We start from the raw sequence: 15,817 nt of genomic DNA, 5'->3' as shown, positions 1-15,817 counted from the left end.
AGGAGCTTTGGCTAGTGAGAAGTCAAAGAAGGGGTCACTCTATCCCTAGTATGCTAGAGTAAAGCATATCCCTGGATACATATACAAGAGACACTTGTAAAGTGAATTTAAGTAGTAGTTAATGGGAACACTCCAAATAAGTATATTAGACAGAGTAAAAAAGATAATGCAAGTCTCCACATGCAACCTGCAAGGCTGTCAAGGCATATTAAGAGCTGGTGTGTATTTTATGCAGTTTCCTTAGGTTTCCCTTATTTAACTAGAACATTTCCAGGTTGTGGAAACCAAATAAAGAAAGATCAATTGTACAGGCTCTCAGACCGACCACCTGCTGCCCGGAAAATAAGTGTTTTGTTGGCATGCTCAAAATGGATTAAAAAACTGTTAGAATTTGCTGCTTTGAATTTGCAAGAAATCGAATGACTCTGAATCAAAACAAATGTCTGTGGTTTGGAAAGGGATCCAAATGACTGGCTTCTCTTTTTTCTGCCATTGTTATCACAATAGATATGTTCCCAAAAACCTGGTAACACAGAAAGGCAATTAAAAACCCCTTTCCACATTTCATGCAGCTAAGAGGTGCTCACTAGTAAATGCAAGCCTTCTCTTCTTCTGTCAGCAAGAGAGAACCTGCTGTAGCCTCTGCTATGTAATCCTTCCAATGCCATCCTGGCATCAAAATCAAACTCCCCCTTTGGGGGCACTGAATTGCTTCTTTCCATTTAGTCGGAGTCAAAAGAGCTAGAACTCACCTCTTTTTGTTAAAGACATACAGCATTATCATCAGCCCTCCAATGATCAGCAGAACCGCTATGGGGAGCGCAATGATCAAGTGCAAGAAGTTCCCATACTCTGCTGCTGCAACAGACAAGAAAGAAGATGTTTTTATTCAGGTCAATACAGAATTTCTATCGACACCAGAGCATTCTCGAGCGTGCAGTATATTGCCAAACCCCAAGCTCAAGCTACTCATTTTTCTAAAGTGAAAAAATGTATTCAGGAAGACTCGCTAACAAAAGATGACTGGAGAATGAGAAATCAGACAAAGAGGAGAGTATTGATGTCCTAAAAGAGCAGTCTCCTGGCTTAATGGAGTTCTGTTATTGCTAGCTATGTTTAAGTGCTTCTGTTCTTTAAAGATTAACACTTTTATTCCTTTTAGTTATTACTCATATATATTTAGAAACAGCATACAGAAACAGATTTCATTGCTTTAAGTTCACCTTGAACGCAAGCAAATGTTATTTTTATATATATAGATATATATATATAAAATAGGAATGAGAGAAGCACAACAGTATTTTGTCTGTTGATCCAACAATCTTCTAACTAAAAACAAAATGGGGAAAAAAAATCCATGCAGGTGTATGAATACAAGCAGCTTTTTGGGGTCTGAGGTTTGAAAACATGAGCACAGGATGGAACTTTTTTTTTTTTTTTTTTTTTTTGTGCTTGTTTTACCAGTCTGTTCATTTTCATAAAGAAATTCTACTATTTAGCACTGCTCCCTCTCACATCAATGAATTGTCTGATATTGATATGACATGAGGTAGGTGGTAGGGAGAAGAAGTCTTTTAGAAAGAAAAGAAGCTCTTAAAGCAGTTTCTCACACACTTTATAGCATAGGTTAAGTCAGCCAAATGGTAACATCAGTTCCAGATTCCAATGGGTCATGCTGCCACATGATTATCCCAAAACTACTTTTCCACCCACAATTAGTATATCAAAGTGACAACACACTCTTAACAATGTGTTTGTATACCCTCATTACCTCTCTATATGTGGGTCTATATATGTGTATTTATAGGGGAGCAGAAAACAGGACTTGGACTCATAGTCTTTCCATACATAGGAATTTTCCAACAAAGAGAACACAGAACTAACTCTTGAAGTTACCAGCAGTGAGAAAGCATGCCGTGAGAATAAGGAGGATGTTTCGATTCCCCACAATCACACATGTAAACGCAACAAGAAAAAGGGGAAAAAAAAAAACTTAGGATACAAAGCTAAACACATCCTATCACTTTCTTCTTACGTTTGGGCTGTACGTAGAAAGATACCGGCTCAGTCCAGGACCCATTGCCAGCCAAAGAAGTGGCCTGCACCCTGGCAGAAAAGTTTCCAGGGTTCAGATGGGTTAGTTTTGCTCCTCCAAGCTTCTTGTATTCCTGCCTAGAAACACATTCCCGCTTCTCCTGAAAGAACAAGAGCAGTTTGCAGTTCATATAAATATTTTTTTATGCTTGTACTTCACAGAAACCCAATCAGGCTGCTGGGCTGCATACATTCATGATGTAAGCTGGCTTCTTAAACTGAAATCAGAACACCCTTTTTTCAAATGAGGGATACTTGGAATCCACTAATGGCTAGATCTGCAGGCTAGGAAACAGGATTACGGTTTTTTATGGTCAGAACTATTGCCATTAACAGCACGCTTTATGTTTCAATGCCTTAGTTTACCCATCTGTTAAACAGGCACAAAAAATGTCTCGCAGGTAGGTTGCAAGACAGGCTAGAAAGCTACTTTTTTGTTCTGGCCATAAGTCACACCTTGACCAGAACACACAAAACCGTTCTTTGCCTTGCCACTTAGTGATGAAACCAGTTGCCCAGGAAGCGGGAGGTCTTGGTTATCGTGCTAAACTTCCTGCTACTGTGAGATGTGGCATGTAACCACAAGTGCCCACAACCTGAGTGGTAAGACAAAAACTCTTAATGCCATGCTAGGACTTTCCTTAAGCAGAGACTCAAAACAAAACCACTACCTCCACTTGCACTCTCACCCTTGTCTGCCCCTGGATAGCCTGTTAGGCCTGGTCTGGTAAAACCACAGAATAAATAAGGTGGCTCTGCTTGTCATTACTTCAAATAGAGGGGTATAAAAACTTCCAAATCCTCACCTCTCCATGTTGCCCATATTTGATTTCGTACATGAGTATCAACCCATTTGGGGTTGCTGGTTCTGACCACTTCAGGTAGATGGTGTTTTCTTCTTTCACTTCCCACGTTACTGCTCCTGGAATGTTATCTGCTCCTTCTACAACACAATTACAAGAGTTGATTGTAAAGGCAGTACTGGGGCCTGTCTGAATTGGAGACAACTGCTGGAATGAGTGATGAAAAAGATAAAAGGCAAAATTCCAGAGGGGCCAAAATACTGCAGTAAGTATTGTTCAAATAACTAGGGAGCAAGGAATGCTTGCAAGGGGCTTTCTGGAGAGCCTAGCATTCTTTGAACTGCGACTGCCACAGCTGGCAGTACGCAGGCCTCCAAACATTAGCATGCATTAAATGCTAGAACACAAAGCAGGGGTGAAGAACCTGGTCTATTGCAGCAACTGGTTCTTTCAGACCTCTTAATAGCAGGGAGGGAAGTCAGTCCGAGCAAACAGCTTTAAAAGGTCCAACATCGCAGCAGCAGTTGCTGTTACATTTCTGCTGAGCTACTTGCTGAATAGTGTCAGTACCACAAACATAGAAAGAGTGGCTCAGCAGGAAAGCAGGTACATGATGGGGTCTGCACCAGAATCCAGATGTCCTGCAGCATGTCCACTCATGACTTTTATGATGGAGAGACATGAGCAGTCTATTGCTTTATCCTACCACCAATGCTTTTGGTTTTGGAACTAAGACAAGCGGCTCCCCACAGACTGCTGCACATATGAATGCTGCTCAGTCAGAGGAAAAGGGGACACTTTCAATAACACAGGCACTCTGTGCCAAACGCTACGAAACTCGTAAAAGCCTTCCGCTTCTGAGAACCATAGGCTAAGAATTTGGGAACGTTTGCTTCCTTTCCCCTGATCTTGCAGATCTCCCTGCTTCCTTCAAATAAGCAATGCTTCTGCACCACACTGCCCATCGCTGGACCTGGAATATCACAGGGCTTCCAGAAACAAAGCTGACTTGCTGCTGCTCTGCCTCAAAACGAAACCAGATACCTGCTGGTGTTATAAGCGTTGGCTGACTGCACATGGGCTCTTACTAAAACCAGATTCATTCTTCTCAGATGAAAAATCAGTAGGGGCCAGAATGGAGAATGGTATCCGTATTCTCCGTTTGCACTACGCTGGTTGCTTGCAACTGTCATGAAAGTGACACAGTATTATGTTCCCAGACTGGACAAATGCAATCACTTCTGTGACAGAAGCAGCAGTTGGTTTTCATGGCATATGCATCAGTAAGCCACAAACATGTGGCAAACCATTCAGCGAGAACTGGGTAAAAAGGGAACTCACTGATGGAAATTTCTCTCCCTACTTCTGTTGAGAATGACAGGAAAGATGCAATCACACCTTCTGTCCAAACCTGACCCTGGGGCTCAAGAAATTTGTCAACACCCCCTTCCACTCCCCAGTTGATTTGCATAACTTTCTGGGCAAATGAATTGCTTTGCCTTCTCCTGATAAGTGAACTGCCCCCTAGACTCTGGAGTGATGGACCCCTAGCAGGCACTGATACAGCACGATAGCTGCATAATGCACTTGATTTATTTTACACCCGCCCACCCTTTAAAGAAGCACTGTTTTCTATTTGGTTTCCAAAGCAGTTCTTCTGTATGAGATACAAGCATCTTCTGTAAAATAAAATTCACGCTTTAGAGACTTTTCAGACAGTACCTGCAGGCATGGTTCTTGCAAAGACAAAGTTGGAAGCACTGCAGCCAAGGGTCTCCGCTTCATGGTTGCAGCTGTGAATATCAATCCGGTAAAGAGTAAAAGGCTGGAGGTGGGAGATCACAGTCCTCTCCTTGCCTTCCACTTTGGTCTCATAGAAGGGGTACTCCATTTCACTCTCCTCCGCATCAGAAGCATTAGCAAAGTGATCAGTCCCTGTCGTGTTCCTGTTCCTACTGGCAAGAGTAGCATTTGCAACTCGAAACACGTCCCTGCGCTTCCGGTCAGGTCTGCAGAGAACAAAGGTATATGTAGAAAAGGGTCCACTGAATAGGTTAACTTGTAAAGCCAACCCCACAAAAAGGGAAGAAAACTGTGAGACAGGAGACAGTAATCTAATTGGCTTCAGAGATAAAAAAAAGAACAGAAAAATGAAAGGAGAAGGAACTGCAAAGCAATAGCAACAGAAGCTCATTTCTTGGTGTGAATATGCTGTATGCTTAGAAAACCCTTTAACTGTCCACTTCAGAAAGAGATCAAAACAATCTTTTAGGCCCCAATTCTGTCCCAAGTGAGTGTGTAGACTTCCGCTGACCTCACCAGAGCTGACATGATGCTCAATGGCAAATATGAACCCAAGATTATGAAAGAAGCAAATCTGATTTGTATTTGATTTTGCTGATGCTGGAGGGAAAAAGAAACAACCAGAAGTCACAGATTTAAAAGCTTAGCAAGAAAATGAATCTATTGAATAAGCAAGAACTGTAAGCCTCCTAGGTTCCATTATAATTTTTTAGTTAGGATGAAATTATTATAGTTAGAAGCTTCTTAATTTGTTGTGTTGAGGAAACAGACTGTGAAAGTTAACAGCTGTGCACTTGTGACAATTGTACTCCTTCTATACTACACCTTTCTGTAGCAAGGCCTGTACCAATGGCCAACCTTCTGACTTTAGAAAAATCAGCATGGTAATACAGGTGTGTATTGAAAAAGAGTCCACTGAGCAGCTTTTGTGACTCAACAGCCCACAAGTATTTCTATACAGGGGAAAAAAAGGAAAGCTAAAATTACCAAATAAAAAAACTTTTAGAACTGACTTGTAAGATCCCATGTTGTAAATTGTCATTGCGGAGACAAACACACACACATCTAGAGTCAATCTCTGCACCGAAGTAAAAAGTATGCAATCTGTTTCAAGTCTGAGGACTGCCAGTGGAGAACAGACCTATCTGTCAGTTGTTGCTAAGGAGAAAAAATGCAAATGACAGAACGACTCCAACTACAGCACGTCACTGGTCCATAAGAGGTGTCACGCGCTCTTCAGTTTGGGGTTTCTCTACACACAAACCCAGACCGCAGAAGTAGGCTGACCGTTTCCTGATTCAGTCCTGGTCAATGAAGTTGTCATGATTTCACTCTGAATGAGCAGAACACCCAGAAGGCAAGGTGACTAAGAAAAATCAGCAGAGAATCTATACCAGAGATGTTTCCTTCGTTGTGCCACCTTTCACATAGCATATACGACCGCCTAGTACTAGGCCACTGCTGGGTCTATTGATTATAATGGCGATGGTAATTATTTCAACACTTCCCTGATCCAAGACATGAGACTTGGAAACTGAGCAAAAAAGTATCCCATCAGCATGGAAACACATTCATTCAACCCAACTCATCCTAGGAGCCATAGCCTACTCCACCCCATGGAAAAGGAGCTGCAAGTTTACTCAGGTAAGTTTGGTTTAGGGATCTATAGGCAGAAGCTGGATGAAGCTTTAAAGTTCAATGAGAGAGTTTCTAAAATCCTTTGGTGGTGGCAGCACGTACATTAAATCAACCACAGCAGAGAGAGCAGATAAGGCAAAGGATCTCTTCGTTAACTGGCAACACAAACACCCCACGTGATCTATGTAGCCAAGTCACATTCTGGCACAAAATGGGAGAATTTCCTAGCGAACACAGCATAAAGCCCTCATCTGGACATAAGGAAGAACCTCTTCACTGTCCGAGCCCCCAAGGCCTACAACAGAGTGATGCCAGAGGTAGTGCAAGGACCTACTCTGGACACCTTTAAGAGACATCTGGATGTTTATCTTGCTGGGATCCTTTGACCCCAGCTGACTTCCTGCCCCTGGGGCAGGGGGCTGGACTCGATGATCTTCCGAGGTCCCTTCCAGCCCTAATGCCTATGAAATCTCTCTGATGATACCTACTGAAATGGCTAGGTCTAGCAGTGCTGTGAGTAGGCAAAGCCATCATTCACTCCCTCACTCTTCCTCAACAGTGCGAGAACTTTTGGACCATACAGAAGCACTAGGATGTCTGTCGCTGAAAGAGAACGTTGCACAGTGTTGGGACAAAGACATGAGATTAAAAATATTTTTAATTAAAAATAATAATAATAATCATCATCATCATCATCCACCACCAAGGTACAGGTCAGCATAACAGCACATTGTAGTGATCAGAGGGCTGAAAGGCACTGCTTTACCTACCACTGCCTTTATAGGATGCATAAAGGTTTGCTCTATAGCAGTCACTAAAAACATGTAAAACAGGGCACTACATTACCTTAAAAAAAATAAATTATAGATACAGAATGTGCAGGCAAAAAAAATAAAATAAAAAAGATATAGTCACGTTAGGGAGAGACAGAGACCCACAGATTAACCACAAGGTAAACATAACTAAAATACTGAGGGACTGGACATCAATGACTTTCTGTCAAGCAACTGGCTGTTTTGCTGGAACACCCAAATGAGGAAAAAATTAGTACCTGAGAAACAACTTAGGCAGCCAAAAATAAAAGCAGATCTTGAGGTAAAAGGACATGAAAATCCACCTAGCCTCCAAGTGAAAGAAAGAAGAGCAAAAGATAAGGAAATAAAAACCAACCTGAATGGAGGGGGGAAAAAACTGAGAGAAAGAAAAAGAAAGCGACAACTTAGTGCAAAATCTAATTGCTCTTCCATCTTGGGCTCATTTGAAAAGTTATGGTATCCAAGATGCGCAGGTTTACTCTCTCTCTGCACTAGGGAATCAAGGAAAAGGGGCAGAGCAATAGCTCCCACAGTGCTGTAAAGGCAGCTTCAGCACTACAAGCGGTTCTGTATGTACCCATCCTACCCCAGGTGTGATGGGTTACTGCAAGTTTTTAGTAAACTTGACATTACTGCAAGTTTTGAAGTAACCTGAAAACCACATGGTCAGATTCTTTTATTTACTTGCTGTATTTTTCATGATGTCCCAAAGACCGGGAAGGTCCAGGTAGAGTGCTGGAAGCACAACCTCGTCTAATGAAGCTTGTGTTGACATATGAATCAACTTCCCCCGCGGGAAAGAAAAGGAAAAGATAGACATCTGCAAGGAACGAGTTGCTTAGATTTGTCCCAAGGAGAAATCTCACCAGGTCATAATCTCACATTTCCCTGACATTCAGATTTCTTAAAAGTCACTTAATTCCTCTGCTACAAGTCTTGGATCCCATCTGCTACCACTGTTATGTCAGTGAAAAGAAGGGAGTGTGCGCGTGCGTGTGCATGTGCACATGTGTGCATGCGCACCCCACCCCTCCAATTCTAAAAACAAATAAGCTGGGGTGGGGGCCATGGAGGGATATAGTAAAGCACCCAGCATGTGTCGTTCCACTTAAAATCTTAGAAAGGTCCAATATAGGGGTAAAAATTGTTAATAATTTGTTCAAGCTTCCCTTCTTCCTTCTCTTCCTCAGTTAGGTCCAGGAAAGTTTATCCCATGCAAACTTAGTAAAGCTGTTCAAATGACAAAGCTCAAGCCAAACATTTTTTCCTCTGTAAAACTAATATTGTGCGACCTTTGGCAAGGTATAGCTTGCACATGCCTTTCAGAGACTCCTGGGCCAAAGCCACCTCTTGTTTACATCACATGGACTGCTCACGACTGACACGCACCGTAACCGGCCAGCACAGGACCCGGCCCATTAACGTATCAGTAGCTAACGCTACCTCCGGATGTTGTCTGAAACGCAGCACAAGTCAGCGCAACAATGCAACACTTCCGCTAAAAGGCAGCACTATTTATGGCTTGTATTCTGACAGTCCCTGCCCCAAAAGAGCTTACAGTCCAACACGTCCCTAAATAAAAATACTAAAGATGAAGCTAGTGAAGAGAGCAGGCTTTCTGAGACTTAGCTTTACTGTCTCAAAAGACTGCACATTAAAAGTCCCTTAGACGCTGATTTCCCATCGTTCTGCACCAGCCAAGAGAGACAATGAGACTCCATGTGTGATCAAAATCTGACTGCTTCCATAGCAATACAGCATTTGTACACAGTGTGCTGGCTCCATGCTCCAATTATCTGAAGTAAAAACAGCTCACACACAAGGTAAATTAGAAACTCAAGTATCAAACCACTGAAGAATTCAATAGTATCTGCTCCAAGACACCATATAAAATGCAGTTCAGCGGGTAAGCCTCCATTAACATGTAAGCAGCAGCCTTCACCATAAAAGAGAAAGTACAATTAATTCCCAGCTGCTGAAAGAGCCCTGGAAACTTAACACACTCTCCATAATTAGCGCAGATACGAATTAGAAAGGGCAACCATTTTTAATTCTACAAGGCACGAGTACTCCTTTAATTTCTAAGGTCAGATTAAATCTTCATGATGAGTTACCTAAGTACTTAAAAGGTGGGGAGAAGGGGAGGAAGAGAGAGAGAGATCATGTTTGAAACCAGTTGTCTGCCATGTAGTGCTCATCTTTGAAACTCTTATAAGCGAAGAACTCCTTAAGTGACCCTTGATTCTACAAAGGAACAATTGCAAAAAGGTCCTTGAACAATACAGGTAAGGACCCTTGCAATTAGCTAAAATAGGAAGAGGCAGGTGAAAATTAGTAGAGCCTTAGAGAAGTAGGACAACTGCAAATTGCCTTGTTCCTTGTGAGGCAATGTTTTGACGTGTTTCAGGTGTTATCCAAAGATGCTTTCAAGTTTCAATACCTTGTGCCAAAGGAAATCTGTAACATTCCCCCAGTCAAGGGAAACTTGTATCATTCCCCCAGGCCAGGACTGCTAAAGGCCAATGTCTCTTACCTGGGGACAAAGATGGAGTTATGGAGGAAGTTCTCAAAGACTTTCCGGTACTCTGCCTCCTCCTTCTCTGCTTGTTTTTCTGCCTCTGTCTTGGGACAGGCACAGCAAGGTCCTTTCTCTCCCCCACAGCCCTCTGGCTTGGTGGGCTCAGTAGCTTCTTCTGTATCAATGGTCCCATCAGCATATCTCCGAATAGGGACTTTATCTTGAGAAGAAATAAGTAGAGATTGTGTTTCCCCTCTAACATTACAAATGGGTATAGTAACAAACCATATTCAACCCCTCTACCTCCATTTGCCATTATTCATAGAGACATGATGAAACAGGGAACTACAATGCGCACATGAATGGTCAAGCTTTGACCTACGTGAATAATGCAAACCGACAAGTATGCATCTAAGGCATTTTAACACAAACCCATTTTCCACTCCCTTACCTTTGGAGCAGTAGTTGTGCCGGTAAAGGTAACTGTCCTGGGGCTGTTGTTGCCATCGAACAATATAATAAGACAGGTTGCCATTGGGGAGAGAGGGTGGATTCCATTTCACAATGAGTTGGGAAGAAGAGTTGGATGCGGAAATAACATCCAGAGGGATAGACGGCACTGGGGAAGGAAAAAAAACCACATAGGCATAATCCATAAGGAGAGATTTTTGGGAGAAGGCTGAGAAACCAATGATCCCCAGTTAACCATTTTGAAAAAATTGCTCATCTCACCATGGGAAAAAGCATCCATAATCTCCCTATAAGCTTATGGATGTGAACGTATTAAAAGCCACTGCCCCAGAGCGACAAACTGAAGTTGCATTTGATAATGTTAGTTGACCTCAAAGGATCAAAACTGGCAATCCTCACTACAGGAGATCTTCCACTAATTTTCACTGGGAATACCACCTAAATAACGGCCCCAGAATTTGGCATGGAATCTGTATCTGTATAAGCTATAGTTAATGACACCGCGACTCTCTTAAGTCTACGCAAGTCAGAGAAATTTCAATTCATGTAACAGCAGAATATGCTTTTCAGTTACTACTTGCTAAACGAAGCAACTATCTACACTAAAAAGTTATATCAATTTAGTTTGGTTTCACATGAAAAAGTACAAATGGCACAACTTTCGAGGTGCCGAGAGAACTTCTGAGAAAACAATCCACAGCAACAAACAGCCTCAACTGCGTGCCTATAGAAACACAGAGCCCTTTCTTGAGGCAAAATCTTCTAATCTGTAAATTCTCTCCTTGTCTATTTATTGTCAGTATATGCATCAGACACTTCTTGCATTGCTGCTGTTGTGTTATATGAACAATGGCCAGCAATTTTCAGCTAACATTTGCGCAAAATATATAGAAAAAATAAAATATGCAGAATGGGTCTTTTCTTAGTTCTGAACAAACAAAAAGTTTAGTTGTTTCTGCCTACACTCAGTACCATCATGGCCTTGTTGAATTCAAGGCTGAAGAACAGTGATAAACTTTCAAGATTTTACTTTGTCATATCATGGCTCCTGAATGATCAACAGTGCAAGATACCCTTTCACCTATATGGCACTATCACCTTAAGCTTTTGTAGAGCTCAGTGTCTCCACAAACTTGCTCCAATACAGAATTATCTTGCGTGTACTAGAAAAAACACTGTCTACAGGATCAGTCGGATTTGCTTTAGGAGATCTAGGGCAAAAATGTATTTTCAAATGTCATAACTTTTCTTTTACTATATATACTCAGGGTTTAATGCACTTGGACTGCCGTTCTGAAATGCAACAATTTTGAACATAGCTGAGACTAACATGAATGTTTCCAAGGTAAACAAGATGGCCTAATATTTATTACCCTCCAAAAAACCAAACGTAAGCTAGTCATTCATGCAGAAATGAAAATGATGGGCAAAACTTAGACAAAGCTAGAACCTGACTTTAGAGCACCAGAGATTCACCCCCATTGTCTCAAAAATTGACATACTGAGCCCATTTTGTTTTTCAGTTACTTAACACAGATAGATGCTCTGCTATTTGAAGGTTTATAAAAAACACATTTTGGAAGCTTGAGGGCACCAGGTTGAGCAGAAGGGAACAAGATCACCCTGTGCTGTGCTATAGTACCAAGAACTGGGTGTTAAGGACAAGCATACTACAGTCCTATGGAACAAGAGCCTTGTGCTCCTTTCTGTACCTGGAAAGGAAACCCTTGCCTACTCTCACTGCTGTATTTTCAGCAAAAAATATAAAATAGATACTGACCGTAACAAAGTGCAATATTCTTAAAATTGCAACTGACGCCCAGGCAAAAACCAAACTATTAAACCGGTACTTTGCGTCGGTCTTTCATCAGTCCCATAGGACGCCCCTCCCCATTACAGGACAGGGAGGCCTGGGTGAGGGAGATTCCCTGCACTCAATCAATGTTGACCTTGTGAAGGAACACCTTGAGAGGCTGGACACCTTCAAGTCAGCTGGACCTGACAATCTACACCCCAGGGTACTAGAGGAGCTGGCTACCATCATAGCCCAGCCCCTGGCATGGATCTTCAAGAGCTCCTGGTGCTCTGGTGAAGTGCCTGAAGACTGGAAGAAGGCCAATGTGGTGCCTATCTTCAAGAAAGGGAGGAAAGTGGATACGGCAAACTACAGGCCCATCAGCCTGACCTCTATCCCGGGGAAGGTCTTAGAAAAGATAATTAAAGAGGCCATTCTTAACAAACTGGCCGACGGCAACATCCTAAGGGATAGCCAGCATGGGTTTGTTGCAGGTAGGTCTTGCTTGACCAATCTTATTTCCTTTTACAAACAGGTGACCTATCACCTGGACAAGGGAGAGGAGATTGATGTCATATATCTCGACTTCAAAAAAGCCTTCGACCTGGTATCCCATCATCACCTCTTGGCAAAACTGGCCAACTGCAGCCTCGGGTCCACTACGATCCACTGGCTAGGGAATTGGCTCCGTGGTCAGACCCAGAGGGTGGCGGTTGACAGAAGTCAATCGTCAAGGTGCCCTGGGAGGAGTGGGGTCCTCCTTCTTGGACCTATATTGTTCAACATCTTCATTAGTGATGTGGACACTGGAGTCAGAAGCGGACTGGCCAAGTTCGCTGATGATACCAAACTCTGGGGTAAAGCATCATCCACACCTGAGGACAGGAGGGCAATCCAGGCTGACCTTGACGGGCACAGGAAATGGGCGGACAAGAACCTGATGATGTTTAACACAGAAAAATGCAAGGTTCTCCACCCTGGGAGGAAAAACCTGCAGCATCCTTATAGGCTCGGCAGTGCTATGCTGGTTAGCACCACAGATGAAAGGGACTTGGGGGTCATCATTGACCATGAGATGAACATGAGCTTTCAATGTGATGCTGCAGCTAGTAAAGCGAGCAAAACGCTGGCTTGCATCCATAGATGCTTCTCAAGCAAATCCCAGGACATCATTCTCCCCTTGTACTCGGCCTTGGTGAGGCCGCAGTTGGAGTACTGTGTCCAGTTTGGGGCTCCACAATTCAAAAAGGAGGAGGAGAAGCTTGAGAGAGTCCAGAGAAGAGCCACGCTCAGAGGTGATGATCAGAGGTCAGGAAAACAGACCTTATGATGACAGGCTGAGAGCTATGGGACTCTTTAGCCTGGAAAAGCACAGGCTCAGGGGCGATCTGATGGCCACCTGGAAGTTTATCAGGGGTGTTCGCCAGAATCTGGGGGAATGATAGTTCACCAGAGCACCCCAAGGGATGACAAGGTCAAACAGTTATAAACTCCTGCAAGACCATTTCAGGCTGGACATAAAGAAGAATTTCTTCATTGTCTGAGCCCCCAAGGTCTGGAATAGCCTGCCACCAGAGGTGGGTCAAGTACCTACACTGAACGCCTTCAAGAGAAATTTGGATGCTTATTTTGCTGGGATCCTATGACCCCAGCTGAGTTCCTGCCCCTTGGGCAGGGGTCTGGACTCGATGATCTTCTGAGGTCCCTTCCAGCCCTAATGTCTATGAAATCTATGAAAATACACCAGGCCCCTCAAATGAATTTCCTGATTATTAAGCCATTTAAAAGCTGGTGACTTTTCCCATCCACTTACCTTTCTTCCAAAATCCAAGGCTAATAAGGGGCATATAGCATGCCTGTACATGAGCCGGGAGGCTGCTCCAACGTGCTGCAATTGCAGCACATGGCAGCAGACTCAATTAATGGAGCCTGCTGGAGCATGGTAATTACCGCACTCCAGCCAGCCTTGCATCTCATGCATCAGCATCCCTGCACTTCAAAATGACAGCAGGGGCGCTTTAACTCGGAGGTGCTCTAATTAAAGCGCCTTCCACCCCCAGAGCACGTGCAAGAATGCCCATCGTTCCTTAAAGGCCATAACACCAAAAGCCCAGGATCTTACCTGCAGCATTGGTGCGTATATACACAATCTCGCTCTTGGCTCCGTGAATGTGGTGGTTCTCCATCATTGTGAGGGTAACAGCCTTGACATAAATGGCATATTGAGTCCAAGGTTTCAGTCCCTGCAGCAAAATCCCAGGGTTGTTCTCTTTGTTTGGGGGCAGGTCGACATCCACCATGTTCCAGCTGTTTGAGCCGCACGCATCCTGCCCATCATACTCTGTCACATTCTTGAACGGTCTGAAATATTTAAAAAAGTGGCACAGATTGTACTTTTACTTTCTCTTAAAAACACTCAAACGTTCATGAGGGAATCTCACGTCAGCCTTGTCCAATGAAACTAATAAAAAAAGTTTATTTGCTTTTTATAGCAGAATAAAAAACAGAGAATCCCAGCGCCTGGGCTCATCTTTTTATTTCCAAGTGCTATAAAACTCGGAGTTTGGATTTAGCTGGGGGATTTAGACTCAGTAGTTACTGCAAAGGCGGGGTCTCAGGAGACATGGGTACCCCTGGCTTCCTTTCCTTTCCCACAAAAGGAGAGCTGCTGCCTAATTTATCAGTGGGAGCAGACATTTGCAATTCAATCATTCCCACTCAAAGGAGAGAGGGTGTGTAAGTGTTGTCAGCAGGAAAAAACAGCAGCAGTCACAAGACAATAAGAAGTAGAGAGAACAAACCTGCTAAGCTTTTCATTTTTTCCCTGATTCCATAAGGAGACCTAGCATGGTACAATGGGAAAATATCACACAAATAATCCCTTCCCTAAAGGCAACTAATTGTGTAGAATAATGACAAAAAAATCCTCATTTCCTCCTAAGAAGATAGGACTAGAAAGCAATAACAGGTATCTGCTTGCCTTGCATTTTGTAGTAATGACAAACCAACTGAATTTGCACATTAGCACAGAAGAAAACCCCATACGCTCAGTATAAATGTTTGGCCATAGTTGTATTTCTAAAGTAGCATTGGCTAAAAAGAGAGACAAACCTGATCTGATGATACTGACACTAGCCTGCCTTCTCCCATTTTCAAAACCAGATAATAAAATACTTCTGACTTGAATTAATAGAAGCATTGTATTAGCTGGGCAACTAAAAGAAGAAGCAACTCCAAATATTTACTGGCAATGACTGAACTCTTGCCACAAGAGTGCAAACTGCCCTGACGAGTAACTCAGAAGTCTACAAACTAATCTAGTTCTTCACATTAAAGAAACACCAATATTTAAGCTTGAGATTTTTACATTCCCTTATCATTAAGCTGTACTCTTTGTACAGATATGGAAAATAGAAGTGTATTTTATATAGCATTAAATAAAAATAATAAACACTGTTATTTAACAGAATGATTATTTAATATTTTTGTGATCTGTAGCAATATTTTAATAATTATTTAGTATGCACAGATCAATATTTGAGGAATCCTATCAACACCACAGGCTCTCTGGGATGTGACAATAAAAGCATTTGAACAATACTATGGTTCCAGAACTTCTGGTTCACTTCTCTCACAGCATAGTTGATGTATGTAAAAGAAACAGTCCTGAACTTCTCTTTCACCCCCATCTACCTTAGCCACTAACTGACTTAATGTGCTTCCCTTTGAAGTACAGCTCACTTACTCCATTACTTCCACTAAAACTACAGAATGACATGTGTGTTCATTCAAGTTTTGGCTCCATTTCTAACCTATCTTGGATACAAAGGACAAGAAAAGGAAAGGAGAGTGATATTATCAGTCTTCCCAATATAAAAAT

At 42.6% G+C, this 15,817-nt stretch overlaps 1 protein-coding gene across 2 annotated transcripts in view; it reads right to left on the bottom strand.

Moving 5' to 3' along the window:
• IGF1R (insulin like growth factor 1 receptor) overlaps positions 1 to 15,817 on the bottom strand; it is a 257,041-nt gene that overhangs the window by 30,570 nt on the left and 210,654 nt on the right. The window contains exons 8-14 of one of the 2 annotated variants that reach the window (XM_014605993.3): positions 14,060 to 14,298; positions 10,123 to 10,290; positions 9,687 to 9,891; positions 4,620 to 4,906; positions 2,901 to 3,037; positions 2,036 to 2,195; positions 753 to 858 (exon numbers count right to left, since the gene is read on the bottom strand). In XM_014605993.3, the coding sequence (XP_014461479.1) occupies positions 753 to 858; positions 2,036 to 2,195; positions 2,901 to 3,037; positions 4,620 to 4,906; positions 9,687 to 9,891; positions 10,123 to 10,290; positions 14,060 to 14,298 (1,302 nt within the window). The remainder of the gene's footprint in view (positions 1 to 752; positions 859 to 2,035; positions 2,196 to 2,900; positions 3,038 to 4,619; positions 4,907 to 9,686; positions 9,892 to 10,122; positions 10,291 to 14,059; positions 14,299 to 15,817) is intronic. The other variant, XM_019477496.2, reaches the window with a different exon arrangement.

The sequence above is a fragment of the Alligator mississippiensis genome, chromosome 11 (assembly GCF_030867095.1).
Source record: "Alligator mississippiensis isolate rAllMis1 chromosome 11, rAllMis1, whole genome shotgun sequence".
Taxonomy (NCBI): domain Eukaryota; kingdom Metazoa; phylum Chordata; order Crocodylia; family Alligatoridae; genus Alligator; species Alligator mississippiensis.
The sequence above is the reverse complement of the archived record's forward strand: the minus strand, read 5'-3'. Positions and strand labels throughout refer to the sequence as shown.